This window comes from Amphiura filiformis, unplaced genomic scaffold, assembly GCF_039555335.1.
Source record: "Amphiura filiformis unplaced genomic scaffold, Afil_fr2py scaffold_26, whole genome shotgun sequence".
In the NCBI taxonomy this organism is placed as follows: domain Eukaryota; kingdom Metazoa; phylum Echinodermata; class Ophiuroidea; order Amphilepidida; family Amphiuridae; genus Amphiura; species Amphiura filiformis.
Window position 1 is genome coordinate 280,327 of NW_027305490.1, and position 25,248 is coordinate 305,574.

The following is a 25,248-nucleotide window of genomic DNA, read 5'->3' on the forward strand; positions in this document are numbered from 1 at the left end:
ACAAAAGTCATAAAGGAATTCAGTGTATCAATAATGCAGCCACTTAAAAGAGGACAAACTGGAAAATATTGAGGAAATTTAAAAAGAAGAATCATAAAGCACTAAACAAGTTGTGATCCTCTGACAAAAAGGAAAATAAAAGGGAAAGGAGCCCTGTCCGACCATAATTGACCCCAAACTAGTGTAAAATAGCAAATTTTAGCACATAGTAAAACCTTTTTGGAAGCTCAAAGACCTAACATACAGTCGCTCTATAAATATACGCTATGTTAACATTCTCATCTTTTGAAGTGCAGAATAAAGCTATTTTATGCATGGTATGATTGAGGAAATCTTGAGCGTAAAAACCTTGCTCCTGAGGAAGAAATCACAATTTGCACCCCTGCCATTCTGTATAAAGTGATAATAACAAAATTAATGCTTAATGTACATACATTCAGTAGTATAAAACCTCTATTTCAAAATTATCATGTTTCTTTGTCTGTTTACTTGCTTACTTTATCTCATCCGTAGTTCTATAGTACAACTTCAGTGACCAGCACTGTAATTTAAACAAACTTGAGGCTTATAAATATTCAATCAAACATATAAATGAGATTATATTAATACGTAGTGGCAGATAGAATGATTAAAGAGTTTAACTTTAACACTGCACCATTTTTTCGCTCACCCGGAACGTTTTCGCTAGATCCACTAGCTTCCATAGCAGATAGTGATGCTGTTGACGTAGCGAAAACGTTCCAGGTGAGGCGCCCCATGTGAGTGCAAAAACATTGTAGTGCTGAAGTTAAACTCTTTAATAAATACGATTTTCATAAATGAGATTGTTTGTAATTGTCTTTATCGAATTTAATGGCTACCCAATTTGAACCCCTCTCAATATTACTAAAGTGTGAAAACACATGAATGTTGCTGATCATGCTGATTGCTGAAACCACTAAGATTCCCAAATAATTGCACACTATATTGGCCACATCTCAACATGCTCAATGTCGGTTTTGTCGGTATATGGCTCATTTTCCTTGACTACATCTCTTATATACATTCGATTTTACAATATTAAAAATGTATGACAAGTACTGCTGATGAAACATATCGCCTACATTTTATGTACACCACTTTCCTCTTAAATATATGTTATGTACTGATCATCCCAATAGACATTTATGTGCAGCTAACAAGGTTTTATGCAACTGACAAGTGTAGACAGTACCATGCAATTAAAAATATTTTGTAGGTAAGCTGTTTTCAATATTTATTTTAAAGTTACAGGGAAAATGTAACACTACGTCCATTGAGGGAATAACACAAAAGATACAAAGTTATAAATCCGACGTTTCGAAAAAAACTTTTCGTTTTCTAGGGATTGGGAAGAGGCCAGCTCTTATTACATCTTTTATCCCTAGCAAAAGAAAACTTGTATCCTTTCGAAACTTTGTTTATACCATTTTGTTATCCCCCATTGTATGTTTTGTCACATTATCCCTGTTTCTATTTAAAATTGGCTAGTGTGACAAGGATGTACCCTCTGGAACTCGTTCTCTGGTTCTCTACTGGTCAGTTGGGACATGTTTTCCCGGTGTTCTTATATTTCATGATTTAGCTACGGTGAGACGCACAAAAAACCTGTATTTTTATTTTGGCAGCAGGGGATCTTTTTTCATTTTAATTATTTTCAAAGTGTGATCAGAAATAGAACTTCCCAGTTATATTTGGTGAAACAGATTAAAATAATTATGAAAGGGCTACATTCATTACAATAGGTTTTGAAAAACAAATGTGGTTCCAACTTCCCACCATTCATACAGGGAGTCGAATAGTCTTCATTTTTTTGTAAAATACTAGTAGCTGAATGAGTCTTCTCCGTTTCATGGATACACATGCATCTCAAAGAGAAAAAACCTTGTTTTTAGGATTTTACAAACCCGTTTAACAAGTAGCTCTCTTGCATTAGCTCCTTTATCAGATACGTCGTATGCAAACGCGTCATTTCATAATTGAAATTATTTTCCTGTGAACTCTTTACTAACGTTCCCAACGTGTTTTTTGATGAAACGGATATGAAATGTCACAATGGTGCAACTAAATGTCACAATGTTGCAACTTTCCTTATTACATTGGCCGTCCCAAATCTATACGACATAGTTCAGTATAATAATATATTAACTGATTACTAAAGCATTGAAAATAGCAAAAAAAAAACACTCAAACATTGCCGTCACATATGATTTCATATCCATTATGACTTGTTCAATCTATGTTCGGTAAGTACTTTGGAGCGTTATCTCCCCATTCCAGCACCTTGCTCAGTACCGTATGGCAGATGACAATTCTGCTAGTAGCCTTTATGATCCATGTAGTTTTAGGAACCTGTATAAGACATGTAACAAAATGCATCGTGTAATTGGCAAACGACTCATTTCTGAAACAAAATAAAATCTTTATCTGCATTATGTCTTAATCAATAATTCGTTGTGACTCCACACGAACCACGATCCGCACATGGACGAAAAAAGACCACGTACAAGCAGTCCAAGTCTCAGCATCACCCGCATTTTACGGTCTATCGCGTAAACGCCAAGGCACGCAACTCTCTATTGCGTATACGTTAAGGCACGCAACGCTGGCGTGATTGTTACACACGGCACGATTGAACAATCGGCCCTCATGAATATGCAAGAATTCACATCATACAATGCACGGGGACTTTGACTGTTGATACATGGTCTGTAGTAGTCTGTGGATCCGCATTAAAACGTTTCAATGTTATCTTCTGGTATACGCATCCATGACAGAAAGTGTCTTCACGGCAATCGAATCCGGATCCGGGAAATAATCGCGTTGTAAACGTGTTACAGAGGGTCTAGGACACTCATGGCGCAGTGTTGTGTGCGTGTAGTGCGCTCTTGAGTCATGACGCAATGCCACCTACGCGCACAAGAGGTAAAGACATATCTCATGAGTGTGGAAAGTTAGAAGATAACATATTGGTCTAATGGCACGCATCCAACACTTTACTTGGAAAACCACTTTTATCAGGAGTGTGGAGACACCCAGTAACTATGTTTAAAGCTGTGTGGTCTTCCCGTTACATTGGCCAGATGATACGCTACACCAATACAGAAAACTGCGGTATGGTTTGGTGACCGAGCTGACATCTCAAAGCAAGACAGCTCAAAATATATTTTACTGGTGATATGAAGGAGCAATAATTGTATTTATCCACAGGACTGACATTTTAGTTTATTGTTGAACAGAAACCATTTCGAAGAGAGTTATTCACAAATATGCTGTAGATTTCCAATACTTGACAATATTATTTGACGCTTGTATGAAATGATTATCTTGAAAGTCTACACAAATGCGATCTTACCACAGTCAGTTTCGTCAGTTTTGTCACTACAGTCGAAGACGTTATTACATTCGTCATTAGCACCCAGAATCTCAAATCCATTGTCACAAAAATTATACGATTCTGCTTCTGAAGTGAAACATATTTGGTGCAACAATAATATTTTTAACAATAGCATTATATAACTTTCCTCACCTTACTTTAAAAGAAGCTTTTATGGATGATATTTTGCACAGGTATTTGAATAAATATTTGCAGTTTGTGAAAAAAAATCTGATGTCTACAGTATCAAATCATATCGGGAACAATCGCTACTATTTGAACATGTTAAAAGGGTACAGGAAAATTTCAAGTGACCAAATTACTTAAACGTTGAATCTTAAAGGTTTATGTAAACATAATTCGGCGAGCTACAATCTTCGAAATAAGTCTTGGAATGTTTGTCTCCCCTCTCCCCCGTGCAATGTTTAGAGAATAAAGGTATTGTTTTTAGCCCCTGGAGTGCATCTATCGTCTCATATAACACGGGCGACATCATTATTTTAAGTAAAACAACGAGGCGAAGCCGAGTTGTTTTACGCTACAAATAATGATGTCCCCGTGTTATATGAGACGATAGATGCACGACAGCGGCTAAAAACAATACCTTTATTCTCATTCTTAAACACTTCAATTCAAAAAAAATATCATACAAATTTTAACCAAATTAAACCTACATTTTGCAAGAAATTACCTAGGGCTTAAAATCGATCAGTCTCGTTGTTGCTGTGCGCCTCCGATTGGTCCAAATAGCGAGTACGCGTATCGCGTTGACGCACACGCGCTGACCCGTGTGATATCGTGTCATATCACACGGGTAAAGCTGGGTAAGAACCAATAAGATTGCAGGAACGTTCTCAAGTGTTTAAGAATGAGTAATACCAATGTCTTCAGCGATTTCCCAATGTGTTCCAACATTGATTGATGGGGCGAGGGGAAGGGTAGATCATTGTTGTAGATGTCATGTTTATTCCCAAACACAATATACGTCATTTCCACGATCATAAGAAATTCTGCACGGAATTTCGACAGAGTGTGCCAAGCGTTCCAAGTACTTTTTTCCAAGATTATAGTTTGTAAATTGTTTGGTGATTTGATTGATCGATTGATTAATTGATTGATTGATTGATTCATTCATTCATGCATTCATTCATTCATTCACTTGTATGCTCAGCTTTTCATTGACACTAACCTGATGGCTCTATTCCTGAAAAGGTTATCGAGAATCCTGTGCTACTGATACTTGCATCCGTTGTAAACTCAATAAACAATTCATTATTTGACGATACGATGTTCAGAGGAAGCTTTGAGCCAGTATAGTTCAAAGCACCGATCTTCAAAAAGTCTTTACCATCCTCAAGTGAAAATTGGTGGAAGTGTAAACGAAGCCTTTGGTCAGATCTTGCTAGGGTTACTAACCACAGACAATTCGTTAAGTGGAAATAATTGGAAGGAAATCTGGCAGAATTGAGATTCGATGAGCCGCCGTCAGGAACTAGGTAAAATGTGTTACCACATTCTGTAAGGTAAAATATGATTCGGTATAAAATATACATTTTGTCCTATTCCTGCAATTCTAGACGTTATCTTTTTTATTGTTAATTATTGTTATTATTACTAAATAAATCAAGATGTTGATCAAGATTCTCTATTGATTATGGGGAATTGACAGAGACATCAATGATAATTATTGTGTTATGAAAACTGTCTTAGCTTTGGTTTTGATACAGGCTGCATCCTAATGATTGGTACCCGCACATACGTTTTGAAATACACCAGGCACAAAAAGAAACTCGTCAGTTATAGACATCCTTGCTGTTCAACAATCTATTAATTTTGTATAATTCTGAAATATATATTTTGTTAATTGCACTTTGTTTTCTCATTTGAATCCCTGTTCGTGAAACTCGAACAAGAATTGACAAAAAATATGCGCCTCCGAGGCTCCGAACCCTCAAGCCCCAAAAAAGTTGCAATTTCAACGATTTTCAATGGGAACGCATCGTTGTATTGCACACAAGCACCACGGGCCAATCAATAAAGCACACTATGTAACAGGCACAATTGAATCGTTATAATTGCAACTTTTGATTTTGGGGTTTGAGGGTTTGGAGGCGTATATCTTGATCAATTCTTGCTCGATTTTCACGAACAGGGTGTCAAATGAGAAAGCAAAGTGCAATTAAGAAATGTATTTTTCAGAATAATCCAGCATTATGAGGTTGTTGAACAGCAAGGATGACTACAACTGACGAGTTTGTTTTTGTGCCTGGTGTATATCAGAACAATAAACTACATTTATTTATTTTTTTCAAATATACTAAAGTATGTAATTTGTAATACGATCGCCAGACATTTGGATCGAAATTTTACATATGCCCCACACACACACACCCCACACCCACCCCCCCACACCCCCCCCCACATGCCCGAAAAACCCACTTTTTACTGATTTTGAGCCGTTTTCAACCAAATAAAGTGCAATGCGTTCCCCGTATATTTCTTAATCTCCCGTATGATTGGCGACATTTGGCGATATTTGGATCCAAACTGACGGAGCCTTTCGATCTTCATACACAGATACAAACAACATTCCCCTATTTATAGTAAGATGATGAACATGCTTGCATGTATCAAATGAAAGGTTACTTACTACATTCATCAAGCTCGTCACTGCCATCCGAGCAGTGTGGAATACCATCACAAGAATTTTCAGGCTCTAAACGTTCAAAATTGTTTCTGCACTTCGGCTCTCCTGATCAAGATTTAAAAGAGAAACATCATTTCAATTTGATCACTTTGTTGCCGGTATTTACCTTCTTTTTTTATTTGTTTGTTTGTCTGTTTGTTTGTTTTTTATTTTTTTTTTGTTTGTTTTTTTTTTTTTGGGTTTTTTGGTTTGTTTTTTTTTTGTTATTTTCTGTCTGTTGTTATTTTCCCTAGTGATAAAATATCTCATTTGCAACTTGAATTCTTTGCTTTGGTATTCAATTTATTTCTGTTTGTGATTGTTTTAATATCGTGACATAAAGGCATTAACAGCTTTTATCATTACGGTAAAGCTGACGGGTTGGCGCTTGGATAGCTGAAGCTAAACTTCACTGTTAACTCTTCTTTTAACGAATATACGAAAATTCCTTTCTTCTTTTAAACTTACCATTTGACTGTTCCACAGATATATCTTGAATCAAAAGTTGAAATCCTTCAGCACCTCCTGTGTGATCTGTTGTGAACTTAATAATTAATTCAGACGCTGGGGAAATCAATTTCGGTGGAATAGTATGTCCCGAATATGAGACCACGGTAGCACTATTTTCTCTACCAGTCGCAATTGATACAAAATCATAACCACTTTCTGTTGCGAATTCATTGAAAGTCACTTCCAATCTTCTTTCTGGAGAGGAAGCTCTTACTCTCCATTCACATGGAATGGTAAAATCTGGATATCCACCACTGCCAAAATTTTGGGACTGCATTGATATGAACCCATCCAGTGGTACGTTTCGAACAGCGTCTCCACAAGCTGAAAAATCAGTACACCAATAAATAGATATGTCATTCAATGAATATATTATGTAATTTAGTTCGGGGAACAGTATCTGAATAAATGGTTAAACGCCGGTTGGATAAGAAAATCGTATAGTTTAAATAGACAACAAAAATATATGTTGAGAAAACTACACCGAAGACTTATCACATAGCGTCAAATGATACATGTTGAGACGCTTGTATTGAATGCAAGTCTTCAAGAATGACAAGGCCAATTTTTAGCCGATTGTTACACGTACTGTTGCTTACATTTGAGGTGAATTGTCAAAGCTGTAAGTACATAACTGTTAACTCTCTGACCAATGAAATATTTGGAAACATAAGATCATGATACGTACCATTATGAAAAATATAAAAACTAGAGCGGTAACCGCACCATAACTCTAAATTTGACCTCACCTTTGACCTCAGATGACCTTTGCAGTTTCATACTCCCCAAATGCCTCGGATTGTTTTCCCCCAGTTACAGCCCATCGGAGCAACATTAAATGTGACCTGACCTTTGACCTCACATGACCTTGGCGGCTTCATACTACCCAAGTGTCAGGGATCATTTTCTCCAAGTTACAGTCCAATCGGAGCAACTTAAAATTTGACCTGACCTTTGACCTCAGATGACCTTAGCCGTTTCATACTCCTCAAGTGCCGGGGATTGTTTTCCCAGAGTTACAGCCCCATCGGAGCAGCTTTAACATTTAACATTTGACCTTTGACCTTGGATGACCTCAGATGCTGTTTCATGATCCTCTTATATCAAGGATTATTTGTACCAAGTTTTAGCTCAATTGGACATAAATTAATTATTTCTAAATCTTGGTAGAAACTATATAGCATTTGCCTTGTAGCCTTATAGTGTGTATGTATTGATTTTCATAAATGCATCATGGGAAGGAATAACAGTTGACCAAACCCCCACCGCACAAGTATTCACCATTATTGCACAATCAGAGGCAACTATATAACATTTACCACATACCCTTAGTGTGTATGCATCGTGGGACGACGTAATTTCAAATACTAACCACAAAATGGGCTATAGTGGGCGATCTTAGACACGTCCAGTTTGGTCCTTACTGTTTTAATAATACTTTGGGAATTTTCACAATATTTACTTCACTTTCTTGGCAACAATATGCTTGTTATCAAAATAGCAGACAAGCTACCTCCCGGCACAGGCAGTAATTGTTATATCTAAAAGAAAGTTGCCAATCCTGTGATAGAAGCCCAATTGGGCGACTTCTGATTATTTTTAAGACAAAATTGACCACAACTTTAAAACTATTATGAGTAGAACCCCCTGTGTTTTTGTATTATATTTTTTACTTCTTCCTCTTTCATTTCACACCACTCTGGGGTTCATACCTTCGTGGCATTTAAAGATATGTCCATTTCAGACCAAAAGGTTGGTAAGTAAGTAACATACACTAATATAGGCTGATACCATTTCATGGTTCACCAAAAACTATGAAAAATAATACATGTACCACTATACTCTTACCATGCTTACTGCTGAAAGAACTTACCACATTGGAGTTCATCGCTGTTGTCAAAACATTCAGGAATTCCATTGCACATGATGTTTCTCATCTGCGGAGCCGGAAGAATTTGCATGCCATTGGAACACGTTGTCAAAGTGCCTGTTAATGTTAAACAAAGGCTCATCCAGCATTTTTTCAAAAATCTTTAATTATATACACTTTTAAATCACATACACATTTAAAGGCCCATTCAGTGATTTGCTCATCCGCACGATCATAAAAATCATAAAAATTCAGATTGTGGTGCCTCTGTCATTGTCATAGATGTGCTAACGTAGCCTGCTAGTGGTTCAGCCGAAAGCAGTGCGTATGAGACAAAATGCATTAAATGAATCTGTAATTATACTGACAGTATATAAATTAGCTACATGTATTTGAATGGGGCTTCAACTTCGTCAATACTGTTGTTTTCTTCGTTTTGCCAAATTTTTCATTACAAAAATACTAAATGACAATTTGAATGACTTATCACTTTTAAGCAACATATCGTGTTTAAGAACCAGTACTTATTAATTCTGAATTCACTTTGAATTCACTATACACCACTACCAAGTCATTCTGCTTTAAATGCATACGGAAATATTCCATACGGATAGTTGGTGTACATGTACATTTTAGTACCGAACATGACGTCGACAAGTAGACAATCATTATATAATTCGTAATTCCATAAATTAAGTAAGTAATTATTACTACAATAAAATATAATCTTACCTATTTGATTTTCGCTAATAGACGTCGCTTGTACACTAAATCCTCCCATTTCCAGTGCATAATCTGATTCAAACGTGATCGTCATAGTATTATCAACAGATAGAACCTCTAATGGTAAATAATCACCAGATAGACTCAGCAAAGATTCAGAATTTAGATTCCCTATGTGTAAAATGTCGTATCCTCTTTCTGTGACGAATTCGTTAAATCTGAGTTTGATTCTGTTGCCTGCGGTTGTTGAGATTCTCCACTGGCAACGCTGGAGACTTTGGTATTCATTCGGGTATCCTGGAGAGGTAATCGTGTATGTGTCCTGACCTTGACTGAAGGTGAATTCACCACCACAACCTGAAGAAAAGGAGTACTGAATGTTTGGTATGGTACTACGGCATGATTAGACTTCTTCGAATTGCCAAGCCTAATCTGAAAGGGGTCTGCATAAACCGCACGGGTTAATTATTTATTGGGATGTGTCGGGAGATGGTGTCAAATATTTTTGATAAAAAATATGCTTTCCATGAGTTTACATTATGGTGCTCATAATGTGCTTATAAAATTATTGCATCATAGCAGAAAATTTCGGCAAGTGTAAGGTGACGATTCATCCAATAGACTATCGATTCCACATACCGTATTACATGGCAATGTTCTTTGCATAAAAATCAAGACAGTAATGTTCTTTGAAAGAAAGAAGTGAGATTAGGCGATTCAATGGGATGACAGTATCACCTGAGTGACATCATGCGCGTATTCCAGTGCTTACAATGGCGGAATAATGGACATCCGTTTGAACGCAGAGACGGAGAAACTTAAGTACACAAAATATTCTAGATGCCTTTACAATGTTGGCCAAATGGTTTAATTAGTTTTTGCTAAGTATCAGGAAAATGGTAGTGGGATAATGATTCATAAATGAGTCGGTTAGAAGAAATTACCAGCCTTAGAAGACAAAGAAGAAGGAAAGTTCACGTGGCTACCCGATAAGGCATGGGCTACATTGAATCACACCACAAACATTGTCTTGTGTGTTCATCACGTGTTTAAATTTTGCTATGTCCTTTATGGTTTAACCACGCGACCTATTATTGCAATTGGAATTCATGAGTCCCCCAACCCTTGCAAGTCGTCAGCCGTCTTTGACTGTTATTTTCGTCCAATCACTACTTTCGTGCAACCTTCTTCCGTAGCCATTTTTGATATCTTACAGAAACCATTTAAAGCGTTTAGTAATACCAATCTAAGTCATTTGTGTAATTTCTTCGTCTCTGCGTTCAAACGGATGTCCATTATTCCGCCATTGTAAGCACTGGAATACGCGCATGATGTCACTCAGGTGACACCTGTCATCCCATTGAATAGCCTGATCTTACTTGTTTCTGTCAAAGAACATTATACCATCTATAGTACGTGGCGTAAAGTGGAAAGGATATTGGAACTTACTGGAACCCGGGACTGGAACTTACAGTTTGACGAATTCTTCTTTTTTCAGCAATGTTGCAATGCATTTTCAATACATAATGCAATGAAATGTACGTATATATAATTCGTAATCCGAAAACTGGACTGGCAAAGGCTTACCTTCAGTAGTACAACTTCGTGCAACGCCTTCATCGGTAGCATCTATACAGTCGGCTATTCCGTCACACGTTTTGGTATTATCAATGCAGTTACCAACGTTACATTTAACCTGGTCATCACCACACTGAGTACCTTTAGTAAGAGACAAAAATTAGATATTATAACATCAAAATATTGAAATACCCACTTATTGTGGATGGCATCTGTTCAAACACGTGATAAAATCGTGAAAAGCTTTAATTGTTCAAAATTAATGAATGCAAGATGTGCTGCTCGATATGAACAGGAACAGATCGTTATTCCGAAATATCATTACTCCGAAGGTTCATTACTCCTAATGGTCGTTACTCCGAGTTTACAACAGGGTTCCCCAGCAAACACAAAACGTTTTCGACATCATTCGCAAAAGGTTATAAAAGGTTGTCAGAAAACGTTTAATTGTCGGGTTATATAAAGGGTACATTAATGGTATAAAACGTTTTCATAACATTAAATAACATTTGTTGGTAATTTACTGCACAGCAAACACAAATGTTTTACAGAAAACGTTTAAATGTCGGGTTATATAAAGGGTACAAAACGTTTTAATAACATTCCAAAAACATTCTTGAAAACTTGATACAAAACATTCTAAACAGAATGTTATTTTGGGGTTGAAAAAATATTTTGCGAAAAATGTTTGCCCAAAATATTTGCAATAACGTTTTAAAAACGTTTTCATGACCTTTATATAACCCGACATTTAAATGTTATTAAAAGGTTTTGAAAAAACATTTTAAGAACATTTCTGTGTTTGCTGGGTTCAAATATTTTAACATAATGTTATTTAAGTATTGACAAAATATTTGGCAAAAATGTTTGCCAAAATAGTTTAAAATAACATTTTTTGAAAACATTGAAAAAATATTGTTGTAGAGTGTTTTCATACAAAACGTTTTAAAACGTTATCCTGACCTTTATATAACCCGACATTTTAATGTTATTAAAACGTTTTTACCTAAACCAAAAGCCAAAATATAACTTATTTAAAACGTTTTTAAAACGTTTTTGTGTTTGCTGGGTTCCGAAGGGTCAATACGCCGAAAGCTCGTTACTCTCGAATTTTAGAGTAATGACCCTTCGTAGTAACGACCCCATTCTAAATTAGGAGTATTGGCCCTTCGGAAGGACGAACCTTGTTGTAAATTCAGAGTAACGACCCTTCGGAGTAATGAACTTGTGGAGTAATGATCCTTTGGAATGACGAACCTTCGGAATAACGATCCTCGGGAATCATCAGTGAACAGTCGGCATAATGATACGTAACCACTTAGCCCCGATGAGGTTTACTGTTAGTAGTAGATATATATCATAAACTGTAATATTAACTTACGACAATCATCACCTCCGACGCAACCCTCCAGACAAAAAGGTTCAAAAGCTGTGCCAATGCATGCTAATAAGACAAAAATATAAAAACTATTAGCAACAATTATTTGTATCACGACCTTCAATGTAAAGAGTTCATATATATTTAAAAAAGAATCTATATAAAAATAAAGAAAACGTTTCCAAGAAACGAGAAACAGTGGTATAGGTCTATGTACGTATAATTAAAGGCCGTATAACTCGGTCGCATATAAAATGGTATTGAAATAGCATATCTATCATGTTTAAATAAACAACATTACTGTTAACCTTTGACGAGCGCGTACTACCATGATGTTCCAAAGTCGGAGCTAACAACGAATACGGCGGAATGTTCATTCATAAATTTCCATTCGGCAATAGTAGATCGCCTCAGCCGGAAATCAGAAACAAGTGCGTTTCAACCAGTAAATACCCGACATACACTTAAAATACGCTCTCGTCAAAAGTTAACAGGAAAAATTATAGTCCACTTTAGCCCGATGTTTTTTGCGTGCATATTTCGCGCGACAAACTTTGCGTTTATGGTTTTCAGCTACGATTTCTGCTGGCTTTCTAGTTTGGTTTCCCCTTTCAATGATTATTGTATTTCAGTTCTTTTCAAACTGTTTCTAAAACGAGAAAGACTTGGTCGGCAACGAAGTTGAGTCAACTTACCATCTGTTTGAGTCACTGTGTATAGGATAAAGTTGTGTAATGCAGATATACGAGTGTATACATCTGCTACTGAAGGCATACAATGAGAAGACCGTGTTGTAACTCCAACAATATGCCAGAGACCATTCTGACCACGACATACTAATGGACCGCCATTATCACCCTGAAACAAGAAAAAGGTATCATATATTTTGTGTAATTACATTTTAGAACAAGTAAATTTATCAAAGAAGAAATGGTTATGTAAATATTACAACTTGAAATAGAGAGTAAGACGCCGCACAAGAAAGATATGCGCTTCCAGTCAAATGTTCAACCTAAAAATATAACATTTACCCGTTTTCATACTGTTCTTCTATACACATACACATGCACACACCGGTGCTGCATCCTGATTGGTAAGACTCTTGATAAGTTAATGAAGCGTTTATGTGTTTCATTTATAATTACTAAGTTGGAATACCGGAGGGGGTTCTTCCTGGTTGAAGGTATACGGGGATGTGCCACGGTTTTGGGGTACCTTTTCAGCGATTTTGGTATATCGATGGATGGGTTTTCAGTGGAGACCAATGCGCCCAATTGGGCGCATTTTGGCAAAAATGCCCTTAAAGCGCCCAATTATGGCAAATTTGGGTGCTTTTTTTGAAAATTGGTATACTGATGGGGTGCAAAAACAAGTAGGTATAAAAAGTAGGTATAGAGAAAGTCAGCATCCGAAAGTCGTGGCACACCCCCGTACAAATTTTTTCGAAGGCCCCCCCCCCCCCCGGGGTTGGAATAAGGTCTATTTCGTGTCCCTTTGCCATACTTACCGTGCATGTGTCAATGTTAGGTCTATTACCCGCACAAATCTTTGTACCTTGTGAATCCTCTGATGTTGCTGTACATTCATCTCTCGGTATTAATGGCATAGTCACTTCCTTCAACACAGGACTCAAACCGCCTAAATCATACAAAAGATAAAATGCGCATCATGAATATGGCAATCTTTAAACTCGCAGCAATTTGGATAAAAGGATATTTTGATACATGAACATACATAAAAATGTTCAGCAAAACTCTGTTTACTCATGTTTCTATTTGGAGATATTACCAAGTGAAGTTACAAGATTATTTTATACTTATCTCAAAATCAAGATTAATCTCATATATTACCATGTTTTGAATAGAAATAAGTAAAGCATACCCATGTGATTAGGTGCTCCCCATCCCAACGCCTTGCAATTTGTATATATGTCTGCCTCATCTGTATCTTCCGTCACATGGGCTACACAGATTGGACGAGTCGCTGCTGAAATTTTAACAGGGCGGGCTAAACGAATCAGGGCAACATCCGGGTTTCCATGTGTTAAATTGTAACCCGGGTGAGCAAATATGGCGGAGATTGGTATCCGCTCTTCATAGTCTGTTGATGTATCCAACGAAATGCCGCCGATTGAGAGATGATCGGCGTGATTTCTGTAAAAGAACAAAATCAACAAATAAATCAGATCAGTTGATTGCATAACTGTCCGAACGTCATTGGCGCATTGCATCAGTTGCCTTTTACTATTTATTTATTTATTTATTATTTATTAAGCTCAAGAGTAACGACTTCTATTCTAGAAGGTCTAAACTTTGAATTTTTATACGCTCTCCCTTCTTGGGATTGAGCACTCTATTCAAAAGGTTGTCTAACTATGAATATTATGTTGTTATTTATTTATTTATTTATTTATTTACTTGTTGGTTTATTTATTTATTTATTTACTTGTTTGTTTATTTATTTATTTATTTATTTATTTATTTATTTATTTATTTATTTATTTATTTGTTTATTTTAAAACCTTCGCACTATAGTTTGGTACAATATATGTTTCACATAATATTTCTCAAATTCTCAGATTTAAGCATTTACTACACTTACATGCAGTGTGCTGCAGTAATAGCCCATTGTTCAGATAACAGAGTGGCACCACAATAATGAGCACCTGTTGCCGTTCTAACGGAACTCATCCAAGGCATGGAACCTAAGGCTACGTCCTGACCACCAAGAATACGAGTGAGAGGTATAGTTGTTCCACATATTTCCGTCCGCAACAAATCTGGAAAATAACGTTTATTTTAGCTCTTAATTTTTACGTCTACCTTTCCCCCCTCTTTCCATTATAAATATTTTACTACCCTTTTGAAAGCATCTTGGTAGATTCTAAGAAATATATACTAAATCTGTCAAGTTTATAACATATTGCACCCGCAGTACTATACTGGGGTCTTGCGTTTGCTGCGATAAAGCAAAGAAAGTGGCGAAATAATCCCGCCATATTTTGAACAAGCTCATAATGTCAGTAGTATTTCATTGATTAATTATTTCTTCTGAACGAAGGACAAATCAAATTTGAAACGCTTAGTTTGTAGGACATTTCAAGAGCTATATTAGGACAGATATTGCCCTCAGCCAGGTTATCCACGTGAGTAGCTGCTGGTTGAGTTTGCATATTCAACTCCAGAGGGGTTGACTTCCTGTTGGTATTTATTGAAGTACTGACATCTCCAGAAAAAATCAATATATCATAAAGATGGCTTAAATTGAAAGTAACATCAATGCCTCGCCTCTGGATCTAAATGGATTCATTGTCCCTTCTTATATATAAAACTCAGTTTCTTAGTTTGTTAGCATAACATTCACCAAAGTGGTTGAGCAAAATATTCAGATTCATTTTTGACACGCTCATTCTGAAAAGATTCGATACAATCGTCAAATTTCTTTTACGTCATGAAAAGAGTTTTGCCCGAGCGAAAAGTGACATAAAATATGATATCGTCACTTCAATAAAACATAGGACCACTCAGCGCAACATCTGTCCACATCCCAAGAACAAAACAGTAAAGCTAAAAGTACAGACTGGTGAAATAGCATGCAAAAGGTGTGAAGCATCATAACATTGTTGGAGAAAAAAATTAACATGAAAAATCTATGGACATGGTGATTCGCTGCAAAGGCGCCGAATCAGAAGCTCTCATATCAGAAGCTGTGATCTTGTAGCACAACAGAACCATGTTATAAATGTTATATGTTAGGAGGATAGATCAATTCACAAGATGGAACAATGAATCCATTTGGATCCAGAGGCGGAGCATTGATGTCACATTCAAAGTAAGCCACCTTTATAATGTATTGATTTCCTCTGGAGATGACAGTACTATCAATCAATACCAACAGGAAGAATATGCAATCTAAACCAGCACCAACTCACGTGGATAATCTGACTGAGGACAAGGGCAGACCTAATAAAGCTCTTGAAACGTCCTACAAATGTTTCAAATTAGAAAAGAAATAACTGACTAATGGAAAACTATTGACATTATGAGTTTGTTCAAAGCATGCTACTACATAATGTTGTCTCCACTTCTTGACATACGTACAATGAATGCTGTCAAACTTGGTTTAGAAAACTATCGTTACTGTTGTTATCAGATAACTTACCATGACAATCTGTCTCGTCTGACCCGTCGTCACATTCAATCCGCGAGTCACAAATGTCGTCTGCTACAAGAACCTCTAGACCATTGTCACATGTCACAAGATCATTACCTGTCAAGGGGACCAAAGTGTTATCATGGTTATGGCAACTGTTTCGCTTACAAGCATGAAATAAACATGATAAATGAAATTCTTTATGTTTTCACAATTTTTTTGTGACAGTGACGGTATTTATTTAATACCATATCACAATGCACACACATCATTATTTTTATGCCCAAAATCTAGACACAGCAGCTCGTGTCTGTGTTAATCGTAAATAATCCTCCAATGCCAATTTCATTAAACATAAGTGCATGCTTCTTTACCACAAAACCGAACACTGAATGAGTTTCGTACTCACCTGGAGGATCAACAGCTTCAAAACGAATGGAGAATCCATGAGCACCGCCATTTGGACTTGATTCGAAGGTAATGACCAGTAAATCCTCTGGCGAGATGACATCCAAAGGTACTTGTTGAGTTGTTCCCGTGTGTGATAGCTTGTTATAATCACCCTCCCCAGGTCCTGTTCCTACGTACAAGAAATCTACGCCATCCTCGAGGTAGACGAAGTTGAAATGCGCGCGAACTCTTTGTGCCGCTGAGGGTGCTCTTACAAACCATATACAGACTGTATTTGACGGGTAGGCTGCTGGGTAATTTGGTGAGAAGAGGTCGTACGGAGTGTTTTGTGTGAGACGCACGTCACCAGGAGACTGGCAAGCTGTATAATATTAAGAATGACGATGACGATGATTAATATGATACAGACTATGGTTAACGTTCTGCTTTTAAAATCGTTTTAAAGACAAGATGAAAAACCCAATATAAAGTCTGGGAAACCTATAAGATTTTATGTGATAACTACGGCATAAACTTTCAGTTAATTTCATCAGATGAAGATCACTAAAAAGTGTTTTACTTAATACACGTATGTGATACACATATGTGATACATATTATGTGATAGACATATGTGATACACATATTACTGTATATGATACTATGTGATACATATGTGATACAATAGCTGCAAGGTTTATTCAATTGGGCAAAACCTAATGTTTTATATGGCATTAACAATTAAACCTACATGAGGGGGCCACTGTCGTTCGTATCGTCGGTGTCTTTGTTGGAGTTACCTCAGCAGTAGTAGAACGATGGGTAGGTGTTGTAGACATTTCTGTTGTAGGTATCACTGTTGTCGTCTGAATTGTGTTTGGCAACTGTTCAACTATGATTGCTATAATTACAAATGTGGAAGATGGTATGCAAAACGTTATTGCAAAATATGTTTAAATGGTGCTGCTGCGATATGATTAACATTGCCATTCGTTGACGATTTTGCAACTTATTTAAACATATTTTAACATGAGCAAATAAGAATAAAAACAAATAATTGATAGTTTAAACTTATGACGTACCTCAAATTTTCGGTCGCAACTTTGACCTTCATCTGGAGACTGGCAACCCAAGTTTGGGATCAGTGACCTTTTGGACACTTGACCAAAAGGTCAAGTCTTTCTTCTCGGTTTTATCTTTAGGCGAGACAACTTGTCTCAGACAAGTACCTTCGGCAGCTACGGTATCAGAATTTGCTTTAAACCCACTCAAACTCTGAGGCAGCTACTTGTCTCGCCTAAGATAAAACCGAGAAGAAATACATTACCGGACCAATTTATTACATCCCCTGATGGGTTAGTGTTCAGAATCCTACATTGGTGAGACTGAAAGATCATTGAAAAATAGATTCTCAGAACACTGTCTTCCTCGTCGGAAGTCTCCCAGCACATCTACATTGAATCCCCCGGCCACCAAGTTGATTTGAATGAGGTCAAAATCCTCGACCGGGACGCCAGATACTTTGAAAGAGGTGTGAAGGAGTCAATTTACATCAGTCAACCAACCATTACTCACCACGACGGGGGCCGATACAAGTTACCAAGAGTGTACGACCGGGTTTTGGGGTCAAGTCCCGGGGTCAAGTGTCCAACAGGTCACTGATCCCAAACTTGGTTTGCCAGTCTCCAGATGAAGGTCAAAGTTGTGACCGAAAACTTGAGGTACATCTTAATTTTGAGTTGAGATCATAAATTTAAACTATCAATTATGAGGTTTACCAACACAAATGAACTTTCACGCTAATGTTAAACAAAGACGAAGGTATAATACTATAGCTTACGTGTTTCGACCACAAGTGATGAAATTTCGGTAACTGGTAAAGTTTCTCCTAATTTGCCGTTTGATAACTCATTCTTCATTATCTCTTCGATATCCTTACGAAGATTTTCTAACGTTTCTTTGTGGTCAGTTGAGCTTTTCTGATCAACTTTGTTGTCGTTTCTAAAAAATGATGAACTGTTAACATAAACACTTCCTGGGCTGCAACAAAAAGGAGTAATATTTCACTAAATAAAATTGCTTCAGTGTATAGCATGATCTTCTATATTTTATGGTAACAGTAACTATCTGTCCAGCTACGATAATTGTTTTTAATTTTTTTGTAATGTTGAGAACAAAGTACACAATATGGTTCAAGCATGCATTAAAACATATTTATTCACCAATCTATGAACAAGAACAAATGATAATGAGACAAATTAAATGGAATAATCAGAAATAATTAGGGTGATCACGTTACTTATGCATGATTGAACCATATTTTGTACTTTATTCTCAAAGTTACAAAAAAACGACTTTGGCGATTATCGTAGCAGGGTGACGAACTACTACATCTTCATGTACACTGTCAAATTAACATGGACTGTTTGATAAATTAGCTGATATACTGGGAATGATCTCTGTTCTGTGCATCATTATGTAGCCTTCCTGCCGTGCCAGCAACAAATCATCATAAGAGAACCATATTCCAAATTTGCATCACACTGAAAATATTCATTAATGTGTATTTAGGTATTACGTAATCACATCAAAAAATGTAACTACCCCCCCCCCCCCTTAATTAATGACCATTATTCCAAAACGGATAATCGTATGCCAAATTTGTAAACATCATTGGATGCGGAAGCAGAATTAATTTCTGAACATTATGACACCTCCTTTGTTACAATGGCCCGAACATTGATGTGGCAGCGTTCATTTTAATGAAAGTAACCCAAGATTTGAAAGTTGCAGAGAAATCCTATTACCTTGTATTCAGTATCCATTGAAGGAAATCTGTTTGTCTCTCATTGGATTATTCGTTTTGTTTCGTGAATTTGGAGGAGGTAAAAACATATGATAATCAATAAAAGTTGGCATTATTCATATCAGTGCATTGTTAACTCTATTCCATATTGAAACATGGTAATTTCAATATTTTCAGTGACCAACAAGGTCACAAAAAGTGAAAGACCAAGGGTTACAAATTCCATTTAGGACCTTGTTGGTCAGAACAAAATAATATTGAAATCTTCATGTTTCAATTCGTCATTAAGAGAATAATGACAACTGATATAAATAATGACATTTGTTATTGATCATCACAACAATTGATCCCCTCCAAATACACAAAACAAACAGAATAACCCAATGAGAGCTGAACAGATTTCCTCCAATGGATACTGAATACAAGGCAATAGGATTTTACTGCAACTTTCAAATCTTCGGTTACCATCATTAATTTAATTTAAATCTACGCTGAGACAACAATATCGGAAACATTGCGACAAATGACGTATCAGATCCTGCTTCGAATGCATATCCAAAATTTGGCATACAATAAATAATATCGAAATAATGGTCATTCATTAACGGGGTAGTTACTTTTTTGATATGTTTATTTCGCACTCTGCTATTTTTGGCATGTAACTCTATTGTTTTATATTGCATGTTTACTTTGGAATTCGAAGCATAGCGTGACCATGTCTATTTCACATTGAAATTAAACGGTTCAAACAAGTGTGATTAGTGTATTGTATTTTCGGTGACCCGTGACCGCACTAACAGAAAAAAATAACTACACGTTAGAAAGGATAAGGCACGTTTGCTTGATTATTTGTTCCTTTTTTTAAATAAATTCCATTGGTCTGACGCAATAAATTGGAAAACCAAGGTCAAAAGAGTTTATCTATTGTCTCCATTGTATCAACAGATTTCAATAGCTAAGTATTAACCTTCATATGTCATGTTTTACCATTGTTCCAGTATTTTGTTAGTGTTCAAGTACACTTAATATAAAACTATATACTATATAAAGTATACTTGAACAAAAAATTACCGCAGACGTTATAAATACACATAGCATCAAAACTAGCAATCGTATTCATAATATTTAACACTAAAAAGAATGGTGGTTTATTTACGCGCATTTTGAAAACCCATTCGTCCAATGTCGTTCAATACTAACAACACGGCAGTGTTTTTAAAGAAAAAGATTTGAATTTAAAAGGAATTTAAAAGTTATTTGTATTGATTTAAAGTCAGCGCGAAGATAATGGCGGTTTTTACATGCGACATTGCTTAAGTAATAACCATATTACTGTAAACTGCAACTTTTAAATTCGGGTGTTTTGTTTAAAAACACAACTGCATTGCTAATATTGAACGACATTGGACAAATGGGGTATTAAAATGCGGGTATACGAAACACCCTTCTTCCTATGTTAAAATAATAAAATATTGGAAATACGATTAATATAGTTCTGAAGCTATATGCGTATTTATAACGGCTGCGTCACTTTTTGTGAAAGTTTTATAATAATTATTATATTATCAAAAATGTTTACTTACGTGAGGGATACCACGTTTGTTTGTAAATAGGTTTCTTCATAATTTGTATTTTTGAAAAGCTTGTCTACCTAAATTTGGGAAATGACAATTATATTAATATAAATAATTAGTAATGTGTAATATAAGGTGTCTTTTCTATTCTTTTGTTTTTACTTAAAAATAGCAATATATTTCAAAATAATGTCGTAACGACGAGTGTATTTGACAATTAAAATTATTCATGATTTAAAATATTTCACTTCTTATCATGGTATTCAAGGTATTACATACACAAATGTGCTGTAAATTTGTTCATGACAATAATTCATTTTACAATTATACAGAATTGAAGTAGAAGAAGAAACAAAACTTTATCGCAGTAATATATATATATTGATTTGTGAATTTATAATGTATTGGTGTGGGGGAATCACCGGGGGAAACAGCTTTGACAAATCAGTGCTTTCAAATCAATAGAATAGTATTATCATTATAATGATAGAAAGCAAATTTATACTTCTACGCTACTCAAATTTGGTACACTCACCGGAGCGCTTTCACTGGGTCAACCGGCGTCTTCAGCGGATGTTATTGCTCTGAAGATTGTTGTTGCTAGTGATGTAGTACTAGGACACCTCCGATGACGCTCGTCCAAAACAGAAAGAACAAAATAAGGACAGCGACGAAGATAGCAATAAGAAGGGCATATTTGTTACCTTGCCTTACGTGGAAGGACTTTCGGAACGGCTGCGCAGGGCTTTCAACTCTGTAGGTGTTAACACAGCTTTTAAACCTCAAAATACTCTGCGCAGATCTCTTGTCTCCCCAAAGGGCAAAACTGAACAAGAAAAGCAATCTGGTGTCGTGTACAGCATCCCTTGCAAAGACTGTGACTCCCTATACATTGGCGAGTCTGGACGTAAGCTCGAAAAGAGGCTAACAGAACATAAATCCAAAGCAGCCAGTTCCAAGTCAGCGATCAAGGAACACGTCGACAGGAGCAAAGGACACCAAAGTGTTAGAAAGGGAGTCCAAGGACTTCCCTCGCAGGGTCTTGGAAGCAATCCATATCAGAACTAAAAGACCCAGACTGAACCGTGACAAAGGGTTGGACATCGACCCTGTCTGGGACAACCTCCTGACCCCCCAGAACCAAGGGGGCGGCACAACATCTTCAAGTTTAACGTCATCAACATCTGTGACGTCATCGGAGGTGTCCTAGTACTACATCACTAGCAACAACAATCTTCAGAGTAATAACATCCGCTGAAGACGCCGGTTGACCCAGTGAAAGCACTCCGGTGAGTGTACCAAATTTGAGTAGCGTAGAATAAAAATTTGCTTTCTATTTAGTATTATCATTATTGAAAGCTGCCTTCTGGTGTATCAGTCCAAACCAAATACACCATGAACGTAAATGAAAAACAGCAGCTAATATAGGAATAACAAAATAGAAAGTTAAGTTTGATTTTTATACCCATTTTTTCCAAATTTTGACCTTTGATTGCGATAACACATCACTACTTTGTGTACCTTTGCAATTTTAGTGGACTTTTTATTCCACTTGCCATTTCAAGGGGGATACACTCCTTGATTTTTGTGAAATACCCGGTTATCACGACAAAAATTCAAATGCCGAATTTGCGCTGAAAATTCCAAAATGTATTATTCTTACCTCACTTGTATAAGATGATGTTAAGTTTATATATTCAGGTGATGAGAAATTGTAAAATTCATCTGCAAAGTCCACATCTAGTCTCACCAGGATTGGAACCTCTGCAAAATAATTCAGACATGCAGTGTTCTTGAAATTAGATGTTCCTCAAACGTGACCGTTTATCTAGGCAAGTCATTCTAATGATTGCATCAGTTCTGTCTTTTAAACGTATTAACTCATTAACAACAATAAATTAAGGAAGTTTTCAAAGTATATGATTTGTAGAATGAATTATTGCAAAACATGAAAGTGTTATTTTTCAATAATATATTGATTAAGTTTTAATGAAAATCGATTTTGTCTGGCTGCTTCGACCAACAATACGTCGTGTACCCTTAACGAGTTAGTAAGAGTATTTGAACTTTTTTTATGTACATTTTTCATGATTATTTTTATCGTATTTCTGAATGCGCAAAACTGACTTAACTATTGTTTAAATAGTTTTAATTCTAGAAATTATACAAAATTATAGATGACATTATATTCTTGGACTGTCGCTGAGCGAGTTAAAACACATCAGTAATATTTTACAAATGCTTTTAAAAATAGTATTTAATGTAAATATCAGTATGTTAAAAAACTTACCTAAATAAGTTCTTGACTCAACGCTACCTGCAAATGAAGACACATTTAAAAACATGTAGTAGACTGACATATGCTTTCAACTTTATGACAAACACATGGAAAATGTTACAATGATATTTCATATACAAACATGTATACGACGTACATTTACAGAGGTTACAAGCAGTTTCGAAAAAGTGTAAATCAACCTTTTAAAGTGTAATACTATTTGATGATAAAGCTAGTTTTAGAATTTTTTGACAACTGTTAACAAAGGTTACACCATGAATTCTAGCAACATTTAGGTATTAGGTTTTGGTCTAAATAGTTCTGAGAAGTTACCTAAGAACTATCCTTAAAATATAATTATGTCAAATATTATTCCAACAGCTTTACTGGAACAAAGAAATTCGTCATAGGTATAAGCAGCTTCGATATCTACATTTTGGAGAGCACTGATGTTTTTATTATTATGAAAGTAGGATATATGCAGCTCTTACCTCTGTAAACAAATATATACCAGTAGAACACTCCAGTAGCGGCAATGAAAAGAATGATGAGCAGTATCAGCAACGTCATGATGAAGGTAAGACAGTAGTAGCATTTTCTTCCAGTCCTTGGTTGAAGAAATGATAAGTTATCCGATAGACCTTGGCCATTACTTAGCCACTGACCATTCTGACATGACAAAAAAGGTGTATTATTATCATTATTGCAAATTAAAATTACCAAAAGAGCTTCATTGGAATCCTTTATTAGACGCAACTGGTTCAATATAATGAAATGCTAACAAAAAAGTGACAATGTAATTGCAAGCATTACTTGGTTTTTAACGACTTGTGCAGCTGACCTGATTTGATAAGTTCAAAATACCATAACAACAGCAGATATCCGAGATTTTAGACCATACTAGAATAAGTTAATCTGTACCACAGTATATTTTCTGTTCTAGTTTTAGCTATATAAATCCGAAATGTATTCTATTTATTATTTATGTCCATAAACACCCTCTCAACATAAACTCACAAACTCACCCTGCGATACACATTTTTCATAAAAACACAAATCATACACTGTATATGACAACGCGGATGTTAAGTTAAGTACCGCAAATAATTTAAACATTTCAACACGTTTGAACAATTCAATTCATACAAATATCACGAATATAAAATATATTTCTTTACTGACCCCTTTGTAATCGTCATCCATGTTGATGTATCCTAAGATCTGCCAAGTGTGTATAATATTCCTTTACCTTGTAACGTCCAATTAACCACATTAAGTTACAAGTTGTTGAATCTGTAGGTGTTGCGTAGGTGTGTTGTCTTCTGTACTTGTAGTCCATGTATCAGGGAAGTCTTAGTAAAATTGTGCAGGTTACCAAAATCTACAAGGCAGCTTTGAACTTTACCAATACAAAGTAATTCATTTGTTATTCTATTTTGTTATTCCTGTATTAGCTGCTGTTTTTCATTTATGTTCATGGTGTATTTGGTTTGGGCTGATACGCCTGAAGGCAGCTTTCAATAATGACAATACTATTCTATTGATTTGAAAGCACTGATTTGTCATACATATTAGCTCCCGCTAAGAAAAACGACACAAATCTGACCCTTTTTGACACTTTATTGAACACAAATGAATAAGTAGAATTGTTATTGTTGAACCAGGGCGTCGACGTCATAGCTTTTGATTCTATTGTTAACGTTTCAGTTACCATTGAACTTGTTGCTTGGTACCCACGTGGACGCAAATAATAATAACAAAACGTAGCAATTACTATATTCTGGTGGGGTAGTTGAAAGTAAGGACTTTTCTCCACACGGTAACTGATGTCAAAAATACTATAGTCAAGAAAATGTTCGTTCCATATGAAATTCTGTTATTTACTTGTATGAACTCATTTCCAATTATTC

At 36.0% G+C, this 25,248-nt stretch overlaps 1 protein-coding gene across 1 annotated transcript; it reads right to left on the bottom strand.

The window, feature by feature from the left end:
* Positions 1–227: 227 nt before the first annotated feature.
* LOC140143751 (ovochymase-like) lies at positions 228–24,704 on the bottom strand. The gene is made up of 22 exons (XM_072165566.1): positions 24,521–24,704; positions 23,830–24,007; positions 23,351–23,377; positions 22,724–22,824; positions 21,070–21,137; positions 18,521–18,720; positions 17,432–17,581; positions 16,701–17,063; positions 16,301–16,408; positions 14,741–14,918; positions 14,021–14,292; positions 13,647–13,777; positions 12,835–12,997; positions 12,143–12,205; positions 10,771–10,902; positions 9,193–9,540; positions 8,464–8,577; positions 6,549–6,914; positions 6,045–6,146; positions 4,584–4,910; positions 3,374–3,481; positions 228–2,370 (listed from the first exon to the last, which is right to left on the bottom strand). The coding sequence occupies exons 1-22, from the start codon at positions 24,539–24,541 to the stop codon at positions 2,363–2,365; spliced, it is 3,528 nt and encodes a 1,175-aa protein (XP_072021667.1). The 5' UTR covers positions 24,542–24,704; the 3' UTR covers positions 228–2,362.
* Positions 24,705–25,248: the final 544 nt, after the last annotated feature.

Bases quoted from the DNA above. Each gene is read 5' to 3' on its own strand.
- LOC140143751 (XM_072165566.1), bottom strand. From the start codon at position 24,541: ATGGATGACGATTACAAAGGG. The intron at 6,915-8,463 runs GTAAGTTCTTTC...CTGATTTTTCAG, and splicing joins CAGCGATGAACTCCAATGTG to CTTGTGGAGACGCTGTTCGA. The intron at 3,482-4,583 runs GTTAGTGTCAAT...GTTTCACTTCAG, and splicing joins TTCAGGAATAGAGCCATCAG to AAGCAGAATCGTATAATTTT.